At 35.6% G+C, this 21383-nt stretch overlaps 1 protein-coding gene across 1 annotated transcript; it reads left to right on the top strand.

Annotated features, from left to right (window-relative positions):
• The first annotated feature begins 15716 nt into the window (after positions 1–15716).
• Positions 15717–19372, top strand: LOC127081863 (uncharacterized). The gene is made up of 5 exons (XM_051022089.1): positions 15717–16073; positions 16178–16576; positions 17205–17297; positions 17365–18325; positions 18540–19372. The coding sequence occupies exons 1-4, from the start codon at positions 16042–16044 to the stop codon at positions 17381–17383; spliced, it is 543 nt and encodes a 180-aa protein (XP_050878046.1). The 5' UTR covers positions 15717–16041; the 3' UTR covers positions 17384–18325; positions 18540–19372.
• Positions 19373–21383: the final 2011 nt, after the last annotated feature.

The raw sequence follows: 21383 nt of genomic DNA, 5'->3' as shown, positions 1-21383 counted from the left end.
TTAGATATCCCTTTCACCCACCCCAAATGAATCTCCTTTGAATCCTAACTAGATTCAACACTTTCACGTGCAACCTGAGGAGAGAAAGAAAAAAGATTGGTTTAACATTAAGCATAGAAAGTCGGAGAGTGCAAACACATGAGAGACAAACCATGATGCTCATGGTGCTTATAGCTAGTTGTACGATGGAAGCAGTGATAGTGATGCGTTATTGGTGTACGTGGTCATGCGAGGTTGGTCGGAGATGACTTCGAAGGCTCGAGTTGGTGGTGTTGTGACATAATTTATAGCAATGACTGCAACGATCCATAGTGGAAAATAAAACTCAACAACCAGATATTGTCAGTGATGGAGACTAAGTTTGAAGCACGTAATCAATAGAATTTCTTGAAAGATATATATTGGACCACTACACACAATGGTTTGGATTTATTTCTTGGTTAAAATGAAAATGATAATGTTTTTCTATTTGGTTGTTGTTTTCTCATGGAGGAAAGCGAGGATTCCGTTGTTGTGTGAGTAAGGGAGAAATCTATGAGTGGTTACCAATTTATTGTGTTTGTTGCGTTTGCTAGCCTTTATGGATACAAACTTTCCTCTCTAAACCTGTAGCGGTGTATTCGTCGCTATATGATTTATTGATTAAACCATAAGCAAAGCATACAAAGGAATCGAGTCGCCACCGCACTTTTATTTATCCAAAGGAATGGCTAAAAAGCGAACAAAAGCCTAAGAAGTTTTACACATAGAAAACTAATGAAAGATCAGAGAGTCTGGGTAAGGGGTAAATTACGCAATGGGAAGGTGTTAGGCACCCAAAACGTCCTAGGTACTCCTAGGGAGCCCTTTTCACACTTGTTGTATAAAAATGTTTATTTGTATATGACATATTGTGCAAACATGAATGGGATGATGAGAAAAGAATATACAATTTTTATTATTTTTGTGTTTGAACGGATGAACCCGTTGCCTACGTACCTTCCATCAAAGGTAAGGATCAAAACGCCGTAGTTCGGCTAAAAGATTTCCAAAAGCGTGTGAATTGATTTTAAAACAAAAGCCCTAAGGTCTTTCATTATCCACGGGAGAAAACTCAACCTCATACAAACAACAAGTCCACCATGTGAGAAAAGCTTCGACATACTAGAGGGGTTAACCCTGTTTTCAGTACGGAAGTCTTACAGTTCGATCACTAAGGACAAAAGGTGAGATTAACATCAACCTACTAGGATAAATCAAACCTATGGCTAATGTATGAAAACATGTTAAGAATGGACAAAGCCACAAAACAATTGAATGGGTGAAGTTAATTGATTATGAGTATTCACAAAATATGGTCAAAGTATGATTAAAATTGATTCAGAAGAAGTATTATCAAAAGTGAAGTTTGAACATCAAGGACTTAAGGTCCAGGTTTCTAATTTGAAAAGAGATGAAAATGTTTGCACAACATGTATTTACAAGTTTTAAAAGTCCACAAGTGAAAAGGGGTTAAGAATCAAAAGGGTGTGGATGAAAGAGTGTAAAACTTCTCAGAAGTTCACCTCTTGAAATCATATAGAAGATGATTCAAGTGTGTCCTTTGGAATGAGGCAACAAAGCAAATAAGCAAAACAAGGTGATACCGGATGCCAATCAATGGACTTACTCTAATCTCACAAACAAAAGCGGATACCGGATACCAATAAATGGATTTACACCAATCTCCTAAAACAAAACAATGATACCGGATGCCAATAAATGGACTTACTCCAATCTCACAAAGCAAAACAAAACATGGATGTCAGATGCCAATAAATGGTCTTACTCCAATCTCCCAAAACAAAACAAAACATGGATGTCAGATGCCAATCTATCTGGACTTATTCCAATCTCCACAGAATGATCATAGGAAAACAAAGGCCAACAACATGGACTTACAATTGCATCCTCACATACAACAAGCAAACAAAAGCATTAAGCTAAGAGGATATTAGTGGCCAATGAAATGGTCTTACACTCAATCCCTTCCAAATCATAGGATCAATAGCCAATGAATGGACTTATAGTTGATTCCTCAATGGGCAAACTCAAACAAGTCACAAAGATATGAAATGATGATCATGCAATAATGAACAATCAATGATGATAAATGCACAAAAATATGCAAACAAACATGTACATATGAATCAAGCAATCAAGTCAAACAAAGTCAAATAGCACACTCTATACACAAGCAAATAGGCTCAATCAAGGGTTAGACTTTAAAGTCAACTGGAATGGGGTGAATGGTGCTATTAACCTTAACATTGAGAGTTAAGGTGAAGCAGATGAAAGGATATGAGGGGTGTGCCTCATTGCTCTTATCCCTGGTCAGGGAGAGCATTGAATATCAGAAGGTGTGGGAGTTCAGAAAGTTGGAACTCTCTCCACAAGTTAATGACTCTATAGATCTTGGGTTAGGATCCATAATGCTACAACATGTAATGTGAGCAAAGGGAAGACACACAGAATAGTAGGAGATGGACTACACATCTCTTCTATCTACTAATTGCCTTATCAAAAGGACTTTTCCTGCTTGGGGACAAAGATAAACAATCACAAACATTGCCTCTTAAGGAGGACTTCAGACAGGTGCCTGGCTAAGTAACAAGCCAGGTCTTCCAGACTACATGAAGAAAAGAGATTCTACCTCAATGCTTAAGCTATCAAGCAAAGCTAAAGCAAGTTCACAATGAACTATAGCAACTAAGGTACCTGAAAACAATCAAATATAATCAGTATACCAATCACAAAGTCAAAACAGACAAGATAAGAACCAACAGTCAACACAATCAATCACATGTGCAAAGCACAAACTCAAATCAAATGAGCTAGCATCCTACAAAACAAAGCAAGTTAGTCCATAACAATCAAATAAACCAAACTCAATCTACTTGAATTAATCTCCTTAAAGCAATTGCTTCTTCAACCTGAAAATCAAACTCAAACTTGAGAAGTAGACCACTAGGACAAATCCTAGGGTCAAAGAAGGAGAAATAAACCAAAACAGAACATGAAAGTTGATCAAAATCAAGATTAATCAAATAAGAACAAAGTCCAATTGGTCTCATATCAAAACTATGCACCAAATCCATTTCATAAACAAATCATGTCAAACTAGGCAAGTTGGAAACTCATTGGAGCAAACAGAATGAACACAAGCATATCAATACCAAAATGGCTCAATAAATTCCAATAAAAATCATGCTTAAATAGAACACATTCAATGAGCAACATACCAAAAATCATGGCATTTGGATAAGTAGAAGCATGTCAATTAAAATCAACAGGTCATGGTATGCAAAAACAAGCTCAAACAAGACCACAAATAGTGCACCAACTTCACACAAGCATAAAACAGTGATGACAAATGATAAATGAATGAAACCAAAGCCATGGCAAACTTCAAGATGTCTATAATACACATGCCAAATTTTAGGTCCATCCAATAAACACCAAGGATTTCACAAATCATATAAGGTCATGACTCACAAAAGGTACACAATTGGTCAAACAGAGGGAAAATTCTTAAACAAATAGAAAAATGCATTCAAAAATTCCAGAAACAATCACAAGCAAACTTAACATCCATAAGTATCAACATGCAAAAATCCAGATCAATTCAAGTTCAATAGGCCTGGCGAAGAAATTCCACAAGTTGGACAAGAAATGGTGTGACATACATTGTCACACCTCCAAAGGTCAGGTCATATCTCACAATCCAGAAATGCAAAAATCACAAACTATATGCCAAAATGTTCATTAGGATCTCTAGTTTATGCATGCAAAATTTCAGCTCCATAGGATCAATCATCATGATTTCACAAATGAAATGGCAAGCTATGTGCAAGAATTGACATACAAGAACAAACCCTAGGCAAATATTTTTTTCAACCGTGCACAAATTCATTAAAAATCATCAAAAAATAGTAGTCAGGGCAAGGATCATTACACAAAAAATTTCATGTGATTTGGATTTTTATTTTGAGAGTTATGGATTTTCTAATGGAAAGAAAAAATCAAAAATGCATGATAAGGCAATACATGAACATGGAAGGCATAACATGAAAAAAAAACAAGGCAAATGGATTTTAGGTGGAGCGGGGAATCGAACCCCTGAGCAATTCAAATATGGCGCCAAGCAAAACGCCTAACCAGAGAAGAGTCGACGCATAGCCAGCTATGGTCGACTCAAAAACACACAGCCAGAGCCTCGGGTCAGCGCAAGACCAGCTATGGTCGACGCAAAACTATCTAATGGTCGACGCAACCTTGCTGTATGGTCGACGCAACCTGAAGAATTTCATCTTCTTCATGAAGAAGAAGATGAACAGTGCGCGAGCTTCAACAATTTTCCAGAATTTTTTTCCAGCATTCAAAAACAAACACATCAACATGAAGCTCTTGCAATGGAGAGCATGAATCAATCATCAAACAAGCATTTAACAACCTACATCTCATGGATCGAGCAAAATAAGTTTTGACAATCAACATTCAAATCCAGATATCTTCCTCAATTTTGCATGAAATTGCTAGATCTAAAGTGCAGTGTGATCTACATGCTAAGATCTACAAGAACCACATGATAATTGCAAGAATTGGAGCAATCGAGTTCTAACCTTAAAGATGATGCAGATCTTGATTCGTGCTCCTCAAGGCTTCAATTGTGAAAACAGATGCTCAAAGATGCTAAGGAAGATGAATGAGTGCAAGATGTTAGCTCAACAATGCTTGAACACGAGGAAATCGCCAACTGCCATGTGAATGCTCAAGTTTCAACAGCTGCAATTCTTCAAGAATTCTCCAATATTTGCTTCAACAAATCTTCAATACTTCCTGCAGATGATGATTAGCACAAGAACAAACAAAAGGAATGATGAAATTCGATGAAAAAAAGTTGAAGAAATTTGAGAGAATTTGAGATGAAAAAGTTTCAGATCTGAAATTGTGAAGTGTTGATGCAGAATTCTGTTATGATTAGTGCTTTATACCACCTGTTAATCCAGTTTGTTAAACATGATTAGGCAAAATGCAATGGATTAGTGAATTGAGCATATTATGTAACTTGGCCAAAATGCCCTCATGCTTATGTGACCAATGGAACAGTGTAAATTCACTTGCAGCAAGTTGCAATTTCTGTTTTGAGGCAATGGCAATTGGTTTGGAATGAAAATTATGCATACTTTTCAAAATCACCTTTTCCCTCCAAAATTCAAAATGAAGTCAAGTCAAAAATGCACTTTTTGTGTGATGATTTTTAATGAAATGTGATGCATGATTATGATAATAGAGACCAAGAGAAAATTGCTCCAAAAAGAACCACATGAATTGGCCTTTTGATGCAAAAGTTATGCCTTGTTGAAGTTTAAAATTGCTTGACAATGATTTGATCATAACTTGCCAACCACACATGAGAAATGGATGTTCTTGGACTTTTTGGAAAGGTGAGAGCAAGATCTTCAACTTTCATGTTGGGAAAAATTTCATTTGAAGCATTCTTGATGATGTAATTTTGAGGAGAAGACCTTTCCATTTTTGGCAGTTTGAAATTACAGGTCACTTACCATTTTTGGCAAATTTTTGTCTGACCTCAAATCCTCCATTGTGGATGTTTGAAATGTTATATGAGGCTTGTATGGACATGAATGAGACCTCTCTAACCATTTCCCACCATCAAATCCCTGATTAAATGCACAGTTGACCACAGTTGACTTTGCTAGGGTTTCAGCTGACCTGAGAATGTTCTGATGAAATTCAAACCCTTATCTTTTGAGATTTTGATTCCAAATGATATCACACCTCATATGAACTCTTGATGAATGATCATGGTGCCCAAATTCTCCAGAATGGCCACCATTTATGGCTCAATGAATGCCTTTGACTGGCTTGACCTAGTTTTGCTTCATCTGCAAGTAACAAGGTTAGATGACTATATTTTTGTACTTTTTGGTTAGTAAACAAATGAAAAGCAATGACATACAAATGCTAAACATGCTTGGTGATCAAGAACCACTCTCAAAAGATAGCCCACCCACAGGGAAGAAGGCAAGGTGCACAATGATCCTTGAGGCAATGATATGATATGATATGATGCCATGAGGGATCTGAGGGACAAAATTGGGGTCTTACAAAACCCTCTATTTATGTTTAAAATTAAGGTTAAGTCTTAATTAGAGAAAGAAAATTATAATTAGTGATCAATTCAATTAAATCTAAATTAATATTATTGATTATTCAATTAAAAATAAGTAACAATAAAATATTTTTGGATTTTTTTAAGATTTCAAAAGAAAAAAAAAATTAAATATAGTAAAAACACCAACCTATTTCTTTATAATATCTTTTATCCATTTGTTTAATTTTATAATTTTTTTTTATATTTTTGTGATTAAAATAAATACTAGTAAATAAAATGAAAATCAAATAAAAATACTAAAACAACCATTTTAAAAGACTTTTTAATGAATAAAATATAATAGAATTAAACATAATATTCATATATTTTTATTTGAAAAAATTTAAATGCTCGGACATAAATGGATTACTAAAATACCGGTAGGGTCGAGGAAAGATCGTTGTAGAATAGAGACTTTAGAGCATAATTGTTGGGGCTAGAAGATTCAAGACAATTCGAGTAAATATTTTGTGAGGAATAAGTTTGGATAATGTGTACAAGTCAAGCTATTCAAATAGAAGATTTTTATATTTTCAGCATTATTTGGATATTGTGACTGTATTAAACTTCGTATAAACTATATTAGAACATAAAAAATTCAATGGGAAATTATTGTAGAGTGAAGTAGACTTAGCGAGACCACTATAAATTCAACGTAGTCTCTCTCTCTCTCTCTCACACACACACACACACACACACACACACGCATGCGTGCGTGCGCGCACACACACACACGCGCACACACACACACACACACACACACACACACAATTACGTTGGATTACATGTTGAGGTTGTTTTTATCGCTTTCTTAGAATCACAAGTTGTTAGGTTTTTGACTTGATAATGATTTATCGATTAAGTGTAGGTTTTGTTAGAATCAACACTTTGAATAATCTTGTTGTTGATTAAGCTTAAAAACTGTTGTAGTAGAATCCATATTGTATTTATTTTGAATATTTACACGTCTTGTTTAGATCTCATATTAATACAATACATTGCTTTAGTGATCTCTGGGTTAGATGTTTGATTCGATCTTTATCATTTTTTATACCGATTGAGGTGTTGTGTGTATATATTGTTCGATAAACATAATCATTTTATATTCATTCTGCTTCAGCCATGCAAATTATCTTTTGTTTTTAAATTGATAAAATTTCCAAAACTATTTTTCAATTGGTCAATTTTAAATTAGGAAGTCTATTCACTCCACTCTAAATTGTTGCATTATCCTTCTCTCACCTAACTAGGGGTGTTCGCTGTGCTGTTTGGACTGTTTTTACGCTAAAAGTTATCTGAACCGCAAGAAGATAAAAAGTGTGGTTTTGTTTGGTTCGATTGGCTTTTAAAAATAAAAACAAACAAACCAAACCAAACAAATGCGATTTGGTTCGGTTAATTCGATTTTTTACAAATAAATTATTGAGTCATACATATACATATAAATGATACACAACTTTGTGTTTAGTCATTCATACATTACCAAATAACAACAAAATTTATCATATTTGGACAACAACTTCTCATTTAATATATAAAAATCAGATTAGAGAAAAGTGAAATAATAAACATAAAACAATAGCATAAATCAATATAAAAAAAGTTAGAATGAATAAAAAAAATGAGTAGAGGAGTTAAGAGATTAGTGAAGATTAAAAAGAAAGAACAAGAAAGAGAATAAATTATAGAAGAAGAAGTGCGATAAAAAGGAAATTCGAAAAGAGAATGATAACATAAAAATGAGAAGATAAAAAATAAAGAATATAAAATAGTAGAGATTAGAGAAGAAAATGTGAGATGTACCCGACGAAGAAGGTGTGATACATACATGAGAGATTTGAGAAGGATGAAACGGAAATCTTAAGTGTGAGAAAGAAAAAATCGTTGGTAATCATAAAGTTAATAAAATTGAATTTGGATTGGATGTGGGTTAAGTGAAGTTTGAGTTGTAACATAATGTAATTTGATTTGGTTTGTTCGGCTTGCAAAATACAAATCTCAAATCGAATTGAACGATACGATTTTGTTTAAAAATGACTCAATTTTTTTTGAACCAAATACAATTTTTTATGATTTTCGATTTGATTTGATCAGATTTGCAGTTTCCAACATCCAACCATTCAAATTGAATAAATAAATATGAATATTCAAATTAAAAAAATAAATGAACAATAGTTAATTTCAAAGTAAATTTTAACAAACGGTGTCAACCGAATACTTTATTCATAAATATACATAAAATACCAACTAACAAAAACACCTAACTAATTAACTCCAACTCCAAACTACAGCTAACAATACATTCAGTAAGCATTAGTGAACGATCAACATATATATGATTCATAATCATATCTCATAAGACAAACACTTTGGAACATGGGACTGAAGTAAAACACCACATCAAAAACAACCTCAACTACATTTAATTAACAACATCAAGAAAATGATAGAAAAAGGACACCATAGAGAAAGACAGAATCGTAGAGGAACATCTAGTTGAATCAGTATGATGTAGAATAGGGGTGTACGTTACTGTTAGACTTTGAGGACTTAGAAGGAGGTAGCAAAACCATGTTGTGAGTTGAACCCTTTATAAAATCAGCAAATTGATTCCATATCATTTGCTTCACAGAACGTTTCTTTGCAGGGAACACACTTCCATTCTTGGATTTGTGCCATGACTCTGTTTCTTCTGTTTTCACCACTCTCTCCATATTATTATCACTTTCTACTAGCTTGGAGAGAGAGTAATGGGGGTTTTATACCTTTATTATTTGAAATATATAAAATAAATAAAGGAATGTGTAAATGTATAAGTTTGGCCACATTAAGATTTTAGAATTAAGTTATATTATACTTTCACCTCATCTTTGCTTCTAGAAGCCAATACTATTATCCATTGTTTCTAGAAGTCAACTCTATTAGTCTAATATCCTCATAAAGTATGACTCTTAATGGGAAAAGGATTAATCATTGTCATTAGCTGTACTAATAATCACTTTACTCATTCTTAGTCAACACACTTAACAAAGTGATGTATGCATGGATTATTTAATTTGTGTTAATGACGTCTATAGATGGTCAACGAAAAAATAGTAGATTAGATTTGATCTTAATTGTCATGATAAGGAAAAGAAAGTGTGTCATGTCTTTTGTTCTTAACATCAATTTCATCTTAATCACACTTATCACCCAATCCAATCTCATCCTCTTAAAGAAAATGTTGACTACCTTAAAAATATTCATTTCAGACAATATATTACAAACTTCAACCACTGTTTTAAATTTATATCAATAGGTCGTTGCGTGAGTGGTGTGTTCTACTTGGGAAGAGATTCTCTCCCATGATAAATTGGTTCGGTGAAATCTGAACCATTGATTTTTTGTATAATATATTAATTGAGTTATTAATTAATAAAATGAATAGGAGAGATTGACACTGCACTATCTCCAATGAAAACCTCACTGGAGAGGATCCACACTGGAGAGGATCCACATCCGTTTTACTTCTGTTCAGTCTGTAATCTAAATTTTTGTTGTTTAGTTTTGATTTTACTTTAAGATAGAAATTCAATTAATTAGACTAATTTATTAATAAAATAGTACCTTTATGTCTATGTTGACTTATGTATGTCTGATTTTGTTTATAAGTCAATATTTTGCTCTTACATGTCCCCTATTTGGAAGATTGTGCGTAAATATATTTATATCGACTTAAGATCCACTATACATCAACTTACCTCACTACTACAAAATAGAAATTTCGTAATACCAATTTTACAATGTTTATAGTGTTAATCGTGGTAATAGTTTACTTCTGAGTTTTTTTTTTGTATTTACACAACGGTCAAATGAAGCAACCTTAGTGAAAGGTACACGGAGTAAAATGATTCAAATCTCAACACCAATAGTTAGCCATTTATCATGATAAAAATGTGATTGACAATGTATATCACCATGGTTTTTATTACCAACCGTGATGAAATGTGATACTTATTTACATACAAGTGAAATTATGTCCCGCTTCAGTACATAACAACTGTCTCTCTCAAAACAAAACTCTAACAACTATTTCACTCGTCTCTCTCACATGGAAACCCTAACAACTCTGTCACTTATCTCTCTCACATGGAAACCCCAAAATAAAACTATAACATCAAATCTTAACCAATGGGTATTTACATGTTCGTTTTCTCTATAGTTTTTTTCTTTAAAATCCATTTCAATAGCTTGTTTCATGATGTATGAATTTTCTTCTTGTTTTGACTTGTAGGTAAGGATGCTTGTTTCAATAAAGAGAACGAAGATAAAGTTAGCGTTGCAAACTTGTAGGTAGGGATATTAAGTTTGTTGCTCTAACTTTAACTTCATCCTTATTTCATTGTGGACACGCTATTATGTGACATGTATGGTACATTTCTGATGCATTCTATGATTTGATATATTGTATTTGTTGTTTATGGTTTATTGTTGATGAATGTTGTTATTAATGTTTGTGTAAAAGATGAGTTTATTATATATTATGTGGTTTGAGTGTTTTTTCAATCCCTTACCGAATATATAATTTTTCAAACTGCATTAGAAAATTATGATATGATAGATAAAATTATATTAGAAAACAAGTACACGTTCAATTCTTGACAAGAATTCTTCACACCGTTAACTGAATGTTATTCTTTGATAGTTAGAACTTGGTTTAAGGATTTTAGATCTTCAACCGCTTTTATTTCCACCTCTAATATTGTTTGCGAAGTAGATAATATTTTACAAAAAGAACTAGAGGTGAAGACGACAGCAGTTGAAGAACTACCATCACTAAATCAAGTTCTGACTGTTAAATAGCAAAATGCGAATAAGGATTGAAGATCTTTTTTCAAGCATTGAACGTGAACTCATTCCTCTAATATAATTTAATTTATTATATTATAATATCCAAGTGCAGATTGAAAGGTTATATGTTTAGTGAGCATTGACGAAATAAGCATTCCATATAATTTATAATAAACTCAGGTCTATATATCACAATGGTTGTTTAGCATGACCGTTGTTAAATATCTTACATTAAAGAATACCACAACGGCTGTTTAAAGTAATCTTTGTAGTAGGTAGCGCACTACGTAGATACAATCACGATCGAATATTTGTGGTGGAAAGTATCATACATACAATCACACCTTACCTCACAACGGTTGGTCCGACGTGGTGGTATCCGTTTTCCAACCGTTGTGATAGATGTTTTTCGTAATAGTGCGTCCTCACTCCACGCATAAAGCCTAGAGAAGATTCAAAGGGAAAGAGTCAAGAAAACCACAACAGATTATCATTTGGAAGAGGTGGCAACCTCGTTCGGTCTCGTGATCGGTTTAAGCTAAAGGTCGGGTACCAGTTTAGTATCAATGAATAACACCCCCTAAATAAGCTCGTTTGGTCTCGTGTTTAGCTTACGCTAAGGGGGGATGCAAACTCAGTATCAATAACCCATCAGTGATCATAAATAACAGTCTTGATGAGTTTGCTATACATGGATGCAACAATGTTAATGACCTTTTGATAGTTAGGCTGTGACAAAGGAACATCAGTTAATGGCCATTATGGTCGTTACATTCAGATAGAAGGACAGCAACATTAACCAACATAAACACAGTAATAACTATAATTATAGGGGTGAAGAAAGGGGAAACTGGGTTATACAAGGCATAGGGGTAGCAGAGAAAAAAGATAGAACAATAGAGAATATTAAGAATGAGACTTTGTTGACTATACAATCAATAAGGCTACAAATTATGTACAAATTTCAAATACATTTGGCGTCCATCGTGGGGCTTGATAAACTTTTCCTAGGCCACACCTTTTAAAAATTCCATAACAAGATCATTGTTTCCCAATGGTGAAAAATACTGCAAGCAGTAACAACGATGATCGGCGTCCCGTAACAGAAATGTTTATGGAAGAATTGTGGTGACAAACTGAAGTTTTTCAAAAATGTGTCAAAATTGCAGCAAAGACAACAACATACAACCATTATGGAGGAATAGGAAGAGCTTTTTGATCCTTAGCTTCTTTTCGCTGAAGTTGGGGATGCTCGTATCCCTTAAGGTTTCAAACAACCTCCGTTAACATCTTTTGATGGTAAAAGTGATTATCAGGAGCACATCACCTCCTTCAATATCAAGATGGCCATAATCGGTGCAACTGAATTTCTAAAATGCAAACTCTTGGAATAAATGCAAAAGAACACAACACTAAGGTAGTACATGAACTTGTCTAGGTTCTCCATAACTAGCTACCAAGACCTTGCTAGGATGTTGATTCATCAATTCTCGGCGAGAAAGCATAGAAGGGTCTCAATAACTAGTTTATTTAATTTTCGTTAGGATAATGTTGAATCTTTGAGAGAATGTTTGATCTGGTTTAATGAAGCAATTATAAAGGTGACTTATCCTAATCAAAATAAAGTTTGTATGGGCTTTCTAGAATGGCCTAAAGGCAAGACAATTTAATGAGTGGCTTACACGTAATTTGGAAGATTCAATGGAGAAGATCATGACAAATGCATAAATTTATGCAAAAGGAGAGGAGAGTATCATTGAGAAAAAAATATGCAAAGAAGCCAAGCATTGGGAAGCCTAAGTCGTCAAATTCTCAGAAGAATCAAATCATCCAGCCAATCCCAGATAGGAACACATTCAAACCAACAAGGAGGGTGGTAGATAATTTCACACCTATAAACACTCTAAGAGGTCAAATATTGTAAGAAGTATACAATACTAGAGGGTCATTCCACCTCCCCCAATACCAAGAAAAGAGGTGATGGATAATGACCCTAACATGCGGTGAAAGTATCATAAAGTTAAAAAGCATCATATTGATGATTACCAATAACTTAATAGAGACATTGAACTTATAATTAAAGAATACAAATTAAAGATATATGTGAAGAATACTTATCATAATATAGGAGAAAGGCCCCCAATCAGGAAGAAGTCAACTGAGAAGCCCTCGACAAAGAAGAAATAGGGACCAATAAGATGTAGAGAAGATTCTCCACACACTAAATACCATTGCTGGAGGATTTGCAAAAGGACAAGAATCAAGTTATTCTTATAAATGATACGCCCTCCAAATAATGCGTATTTCCGAGTCAATATCTTAATTGAAGGTAACATCTCTTGTCGAGATTGACTTTTCACACTAAGATGTTGCATGAATATTACCTAATGAAGATGACCTCATGGTCATTAGTGCACAAGCATATGACTAAGATATGAAATGACTTATATTCGATCTCAAGAGCTCAACCGATGTTCTGTATTATGAGGCGTTTGAAATGTTGCAATTGGACCCTAAACTCCTTTAGCCTTTAAAAAGCTCGTTGATGGGATTTTTCAGGTGAGCAGGTGCAAGTTCATGGTCATGTCTTGGTTAGAAATATGTTAGAGAGAGGTGAAAATTACAATACACCTAACATTAGATACCTTGTAGTGAATACACCTTTCCCTTACACCATCATCATTGGCATTCCCACGTTCAATTTGTTAAAAGAAGTCATATTCATCCTCAATCTGACCATGAATATATCCTCTTGATAATGATCAGATAAGAGTGATAATGGGAGATCAAGGCATCACCAAAAAGTGTTAGCGGGATAGTTTGAAGATTAAGAATATATCAGAGGCAACCTCCCCAAAGCCCAACATCCATAATATCAACTTTATGGATTTAGATCCGAGAGATAAATTCGTGGCGGATAGACTAATGCCTACAGAGGACTTGAAAATAGTATAAATTGGTTCCTAAAGCTTATAAAATAATAAGATTGGAACATATCTATCAAATAAAGAGGAATATGAGATTATAATATTGATATAGAAAAATATAGATATATTCACTTGTACGTCCTTAGATATGCCCAGAATAGATGAGATGATATGTCATCCCTTAACCCTCAAAATAGAGTCCAAGTCTGACTCATTTAATAAAACGGCCAAATTTTAATTGTTTAGAAAGTCTGCTTACTTAAACAATTGATGTTTAGGGTTTCTAAAAAGTACATTAGGTCGATCCATATATATATATATATATATATATATATATATATATATATATATATATATATATATATATATATATATATATATATATATATATATATATATATATATATATTAGTTTAGTCGTGATATCTTAGTGTTAGTTGAGATGGTCGTGCAGGAGCTCGGGCGGTACACATAGGTTGGTCCCTGATAGATGTCAGATGGTCGACTTAGTAGCCCATCTTAACTATTTAAGAGGAAGATTAAGGATCCCATGGAGGTTACAAAATTGATGATTGAACCGTTATACTCATGATTAGTAGTCATTAGTGAGACTACAAACATTATCTTGAGTATTAAAGCATGAGGAACGTATGGTCAGCTCATTATGGCCTATTGTGGAAGGAGTCAGAGGGTTGAAGGGAAGATTATCTAAGAGGCTCCAAGGAGGACAAAAAAATAGGAAGATATATTGATACACATGAAAATCTAAAAGACCATAAAAATGGTGGTCATCCCTCTCCTCTAAACAAACCCCCCGAACACCCCATTCACATTGCATTTGTGGTCTCACCTGATCCGTTTTATGGAGGTTATCCAAAAAACATTTATCAGGAACATTTGGCGCCCACTGTAGGACTCAGTAAAACTAACCCGGTCGTCAAGTTTCAATCCATCCATGAGAAGACAATGGTGAAATTGAATATGTAACTCTGGTTGACTCACAATAAATCTTCTAGGTGCTTGAATATTACAACTCAGTTTCACTATTCGTGAAATTCTTAAGCTTTCATTCCACTCAAATGGAATTTAAATGACATATGGTGAGGAACATCATTCTCTCCTCGTATAAAAAATTTATACGAAAGGGTCTTCTGAACCACGAGATGTCAAGAAATTGGAATAACGATTGTCGAAGGCCAACACTATTATAACTATCGCTGAAGGACAGCGAAGGTTTAGTTTGTGATAACCCATAATTTGTGAGTTATTACATACCTTTTTACCAGTGTTTTGGTAAACAATCATGAGTTTGAAAGTCTGTGAGATTAACTCGAAAAATCTCTAAAACAATTTGTGCAAATAATTTGTGTGAACACACCTGCGTGTTAATTGAATGCAACGTAGCGAAATGACTAAATGAAGTCAAATTGTGATAAATGATAAGGTAAAATTCATTAAATAAAATTAATAAAGCAAAGGAAAAAGTACATTTCCCGTTTAAGCAGACAAAAAGACTAAGAAAAAAGGGTGGGCGCGGACGCATCCATATTTCTCCCTCAACTGCTTCGCTCTTTGACTCGGGTACTCCAGTGCTGTGGAGAGTATGTATAAAATTTTGCGACCTTTGATCCCATGTATGAGTATGCTATTTATTATATTTATAAAAGAACCGTCGGCACCGGTTATGACCACTAGGAGATTTGTTGTTTTTGCTCTACATTTAATCCTTCAAGTTCCCATTAGTGAGCTTATGTGTCTTCCAATATGTTGTCGGCGTGCAACCCACGTTAAGTGGTAAATGCTTACCACTTCTTCCACTTTTTCACGAACCTTTGATGATAACTTCTCCAAACGTGTTGTTGAAAATGCCTTTCAAGGAACCCCAAACTTGTAAAAATCACTAAGTCTTTTATACCATGCTATTTTCGTCGACGAGTCCTTTTTTGATATAACGAGGGTTTATATCAACGGTCCTTTCAAGATTCTGAACATGTATATGTCGACTATCCTTTTCGTTATTTTGGACTTATTTCCCATTAATCTAGGTCTTGGGGATTTATCTGACAGTCCTCCAAACCATGTCTTGATATGTCGACGGCTGGGTCGACCCTTCGTCGTTGGTAGGTCGACGACTTACCATTAATGCTTCTTTAAAGACACTTCATTAATATTTTCTCATAGTAAATTTCTTTTCATTGACATTCTTTCTTTGTTGACTTTCTAGTAGCCAAAAATCCAAGTGTAACGGGACTTGCGAGCAGAAGCGGAAAATCGCTTATCTGAAGAAGCTAAAACGAAAAAATTCCTTCGAGCAAGATCATCGATCGCGTTCGTCATCATCGCTCCGTGTTCGTCATCATCGCTTCGCGTTCGCCATCACCGATTCGTGTTCGCAGGGTTGCGTTCTGCATCATCATCGCATTTTCGTTCGAAGCTTCAATATCTGGTTGCGACCGAATTGCGTCGTAATATTCAATGCGCTTCCACGCTTCGACCTAGCTTCGGCAAACCTCACTATGGAGCATCGCGTGTATGCGTCTAGACTTTTATTCAAACAATTCGATAAAGCAAATGCGGAAACTTACTGGATTGAAGCTACGCGGAGGTTCTTCGGCGGCAACAGGTATTGTCGATTACTCTTCTCTTTCACCTTCAATCCTTGCGTGCGTCCTTCTTCTTCCGCTGGATTAGAACTGTAGTGGCTTAGCTCAAGCAAAATTGAAGCTTCGATATGAAGCTTCAATGGCTTCTTTGAGAGAGATTGAGCTCTGGTGAGGGTGAGGTTGAAAGAGAGAGAGAGTGCAGGTTCAAGCAAAAAATGCCAAGCCCAAAGTGTGAGTGATGAGTTTCTTAAATAGAGTTTAGGCTTGGGAATCTATTAGCTTTTGATTTAGGTATGGAGTTAGTTAAGGGTGGCTTGGAGTTAGTTAGGGATGACTCACTGAGTTAACCGATAACTCAGTTAGTTAATATGATAAACTCAGTTAGTTATGTTGGAAATGTTAGTCATGACCGTTAGTGAAAATGAATGTTGAAATGGTTGGTAAGTGACTGTTTTGATGTCGTGTGTTGCAGGAATGCAGGGCCCTGTTAGAACTGAAAATGATCTAGGACTTAACTAAATGAAAGGATCTTGTTAGGTAACCGTTATTTCTAACTTTCTCTTAAATGACATGGGGTGATCCCGTTCTGCTGTGGTGTTAGTAAGTTAGTGATTGATGAACTCATATCGTTTATCTTTGCAACTACAGTGAACCGAGGAACTGGCACTCCGACACCGGCGATCATCCACACAGGTCTTATGCACAAGCAACCCCTTGGAGTCTCATCCCATACCGTAATGGGTAAGTTAATTCATCCTCAATTAACAATCCTAGTGAATCAACCAGTTTAATCAAAAGGATTCTGTAGGATTGCAATCAATGGCTAAGGTTGGAAGAGTGAAGCGTTCCTTTTGCTACGACAAGCTTGGGTTTCAAAAGGAAAATGGAAGTTTTGCTGTACTGTCGTGACAAAGAGAATACACCACTTGTTTGGATTACCCGAAAACCGTCCTCAATGATTGATTCAACGCCCTCCATGAAGTTTGTTACATGAGTTTCCTGCAGGTGTTTCTTTGTTTCGCAGGCCTGTTTTTAGAAGTTAGCCTTTGGAAACCTTCGCATTGCCGATTCCTGCGTTGAGCTTTTGCTGTCGTATCGGTTGGACCGCAGCGCGTTTACGATGAATTGCAGGTTGTAGCTGGTGGTATTCCTGCTGTTGTTGTTTGTTCTTGCAGGTTATTTCGTTGGGGTGAATACAGTCGGTGACCAATGCATTCCGGCGTGAACAACCCCTATGATTCCACCTCCACGGTTGATTTTGGGTTCGTAACGATCATCAATATGAAAAAGTGAATAGATGTTTTCTCTTTCATATAGCTGTAAAATTCTAGTAATTGAACTTTGGTAATTTGATTGGGAACTGGTTAAGGATAAGCATCTAGGTGAAGACAAAAACCAGGCTTCTGTATCAGAAAAATGATGGAAAGGTGGAAGGTATTTGCTGTCTTGAACATTTGAAATGCCATTCTTGCACTTCTTTGACAATTTAAAGTAGTGTTTGTTGTGTGACAAGGACAATGCTGCATGGTTAAAATTTGTGTCGATCTCTCCGTCGTCGTCTTCGTAAACATGTTTTCCAAACTGGGATTTTTGATAACTCAATAAACCTGAATCTAATACAGAATTGAAGTCCGATGGTTTATCGAGTAATAAGGATGAGGGGCTAAAGTGGAAGTCCCTTAATGCATTATTTGACATCTGCTCTTCACCATGGTCTAAAATTGATAACGCAGGGGCCATATATGGTTTTCCATACTTACAACTGATAGGTAACTTTATTTCATCTTTTTCCTTTTGTCCTGATTTTTCTTGGGAGGTTGTGCAAATTCTGTTAAATACTGAACCTAAACAAACAACTTCGTTGTGGTTAAATGGGATGAAAATGTTGTCGTTAGCCTCTTTTGTCATGAGATCGTTTTGTTATGGCGGGCCAAAGTTGTTTAGTTTGGAAGTTAATGAATAACATTGATTAATCCTATGCAGGTGCAAGTTGAGTCCTACTTCGGAATTCACAACATTGAGACTCGGACCTCCCAAAGTGGCGACCTTAGAGTTTGTTAGCAGATCCACCAACTTCCATGCCAGTTGTAGGAAACCGTTAGAAATGCGGCTGAATTACTATTGCTATGCAGGTTAGCCAAGTTGAATGGATAGGCTGCAGTTAATTATGATTGAGTTAGCTAGTGTAGAGTTAGAAAAATGAAATTTTCAATGAGTTGCAAAGGATCAAAACAGTTCTGTTAGTTATATGCAGGTAGATGCAAGTTGGATTCTACAACTGAGCCCTTTTTGTGTCATGCGTTTATGCTTATGTAGGGAAAATTGTTATGCTTTGTCATGCTTATGCAGGGAGAACTTCAAGGCCAAAGTTGGTGTGCAAGCTGGCGATTCGGTGCGAGCAATGGAGTAAGCTTCATGTTGTACGCGTTTGGCTTGTTGTGATTACTGAATGTTTGGCGGTTCCGCAAATTGGAGATTGAAAGAGTCTTCTTGGTGGAGCTATGGTGTCCCAGATTATCCATGACGTGATATATGCTCATGCAGATTGTCCCACTACGTAAATTTAATTAGGATCACTCCACGTCATGCAACATTGTTGCATACGAATGGGATACCTTGGGAAGCATATCGTTGATGTTTGTTTGAGGAAAAGTTTTGTAATCCATGTATGCCATAATGATATCTCTCATAAAAGAGAACCTCATGCTTTGTAATGAACTGTAATATGTAGCAGGGCTGGAATTGAAATGCAATATGGAAATGTAAATGACAATCTTATTTTGGCTATATAAATTGAAATTGAATTGTAAATGAAATTGTATGGTTCATGTAATGGAATTTGAAAATAAAAATTGGGATTGGATATGGAAACGGATTTAAGAATTTGGATATCTACATGGTTATGAATTAGAAATGGATTATTGGATGATGATTTAGATAATTTAGGGCATTAGGGTCTTGGGTTGACTTTGGTCAAATTTGACCAAAAAGTCAACTGTTGACCAAAGTCAACAATTGGTCAAACATGTGAAATTTTGTATTTTCTAGTGTAGAATCATATATAATGGTTTAAACTGACGTGGAATGAATTGAAATGGTTTGAAAAGTGATTGAAATTGGTTTTACAATTGGTTTATTCATGACTTGACTGATGATGTTTATGAACAAAGCCATGAAATGAGGCCATAGGGTTAGGGTTTTGATATAGTATCCATGACCCAATGACATGACCAACAAGTGGCTTGAAATCCAAGAAGTTTGGTTGTTCAGATGACCAGGACCAAAGATATACCCACAACCATATGAATAAAACCATTGACTTTGGACCAAGATTGATGCTCCAAGAAAGGTTAGGCTGAGCGAATTGACAAATGGTGAAGATTGAGGACTTTGGAGACCAAGATAAGGCCTGGGGAAGCTCCATGAAGTCATGCCTTGAGGAATTAGGGCTTTGAAGGCCCTAGATTGTCTGGTCACACCTTTGTTGAAATCAAACCTTCACCACCATCATTAGGGTTTCACATCCCCACGCTGATGATATGGTTAGACAAACCCTAGCTTTATGAGCTCAAGTTTCTTCTGAATCCATGATGAATGATGCATGTGGATGAATTATGAATGTGTGCAAGTCATCTCCTGATCAAGTGATTGGATGCGTAGGTGAGAAAAGGGAGGGAAATTTTAGGGGTACAATAGCTGCCCCTATTTAATCTGCTTGGACCTGAATACAGGAATTGCGGGAGCTTTTTAGGTATTCAAGGTAAAAGAGGATTAAATACCTATTTGCCTTAAATTTGTCGGAACAAGTGGCTGAAGTCCTACCACCGGTGTGGGGAAGATGTTTCATGTAGTGCATGATGCATGCTTATTTTTTATGATGCATGTTTTCTTGTTTGTCGTATGTAGGGATGAATCTTTATTGTGATGGGAACTCCGACTCGTCATCGAGAATTAGAACATGATTACCGAGAAGTTCTAATTAGTGTCAATGCTGCCATTACGGAACCCCCTGCCTGTTAAGGAACACTGAAAGGCTGGAACCCGCACGGTGTCACAGCTGGTTGAATGTCATAGGTATCCAAGTAACTCTACTGCTGAGTCACTGATACCCTATCAGGTTTATCGGGTTTCAATGGTAATGCAAAGTGTTTCTTTTTAATGTAGCCTTTTATTATTCCCCGGAATTTTAAAGCATTATGTGAGTAAGACAAGCCAATTATTTTGCATACAAAACATAGAACAACATGCTTTTTGGAATAACTGAATTTTATTGATATAGAATCTGTACATATGGTGAGTACAAGGATGCAGACCCCCTTAATGAGGACGTTACAAAAATTGAAAAATAATTAAAATGGCAATGAGAAATATTTTTGTATGATTTTCTCCATTGATTACAACATTGGCCTTAGTCTACCATATAATCTGAATCCCAAGACCTTGCTTCGGATGACGATGATTGGATCGGTCCTTGACCCTTTGATATCTAGCTTGTAGCGTGTGGACTCAAGGATCATAGTTAATGCCTTTATCCCTAACTTTTGCCTGAATCTTTCAATTCTTTTTGTCCACCGGATGCCCCTTTTTGCCTAAGCCTCCCTTTCGGGTTTTCGGCTTGGTGAGTTTCATATTTATTCCCTAACTTTTGCATGGACAAATCAGTTTTTGGTCCATTGGGATAGCCATTTTTGCCTAGATTTACCTTGCGGAGGTTAATCTAGCGGGCTTTCATCATTTCTTTTTAGGCATAATATTTTTGACTATGTCTGCGTTCACTGGCTAAGGAAAATCTTCCCCATCCATTATTGTGAGGATTAGAGACCCACT

This window comes from Lathyrus oleraceus, chromosome 5 (genome assembly GCF_024323335.1).
Source record: "Lathyrus oleraceus cultivar Zhongwan6 chromosome 5, CAAS_Psat_ZW6_1.0, whole genome shotgun sequence".
Lineage (NCBI taxonomy): Eukaryota > Viridiplantae > Streptophyta > Magnoliopsida > Fabales > Fabaceae > Lathyrus > Lathyrus oleraceus.
This window is presented reverse-complemented; position numbering and strand designations above follow the sequence as displayed.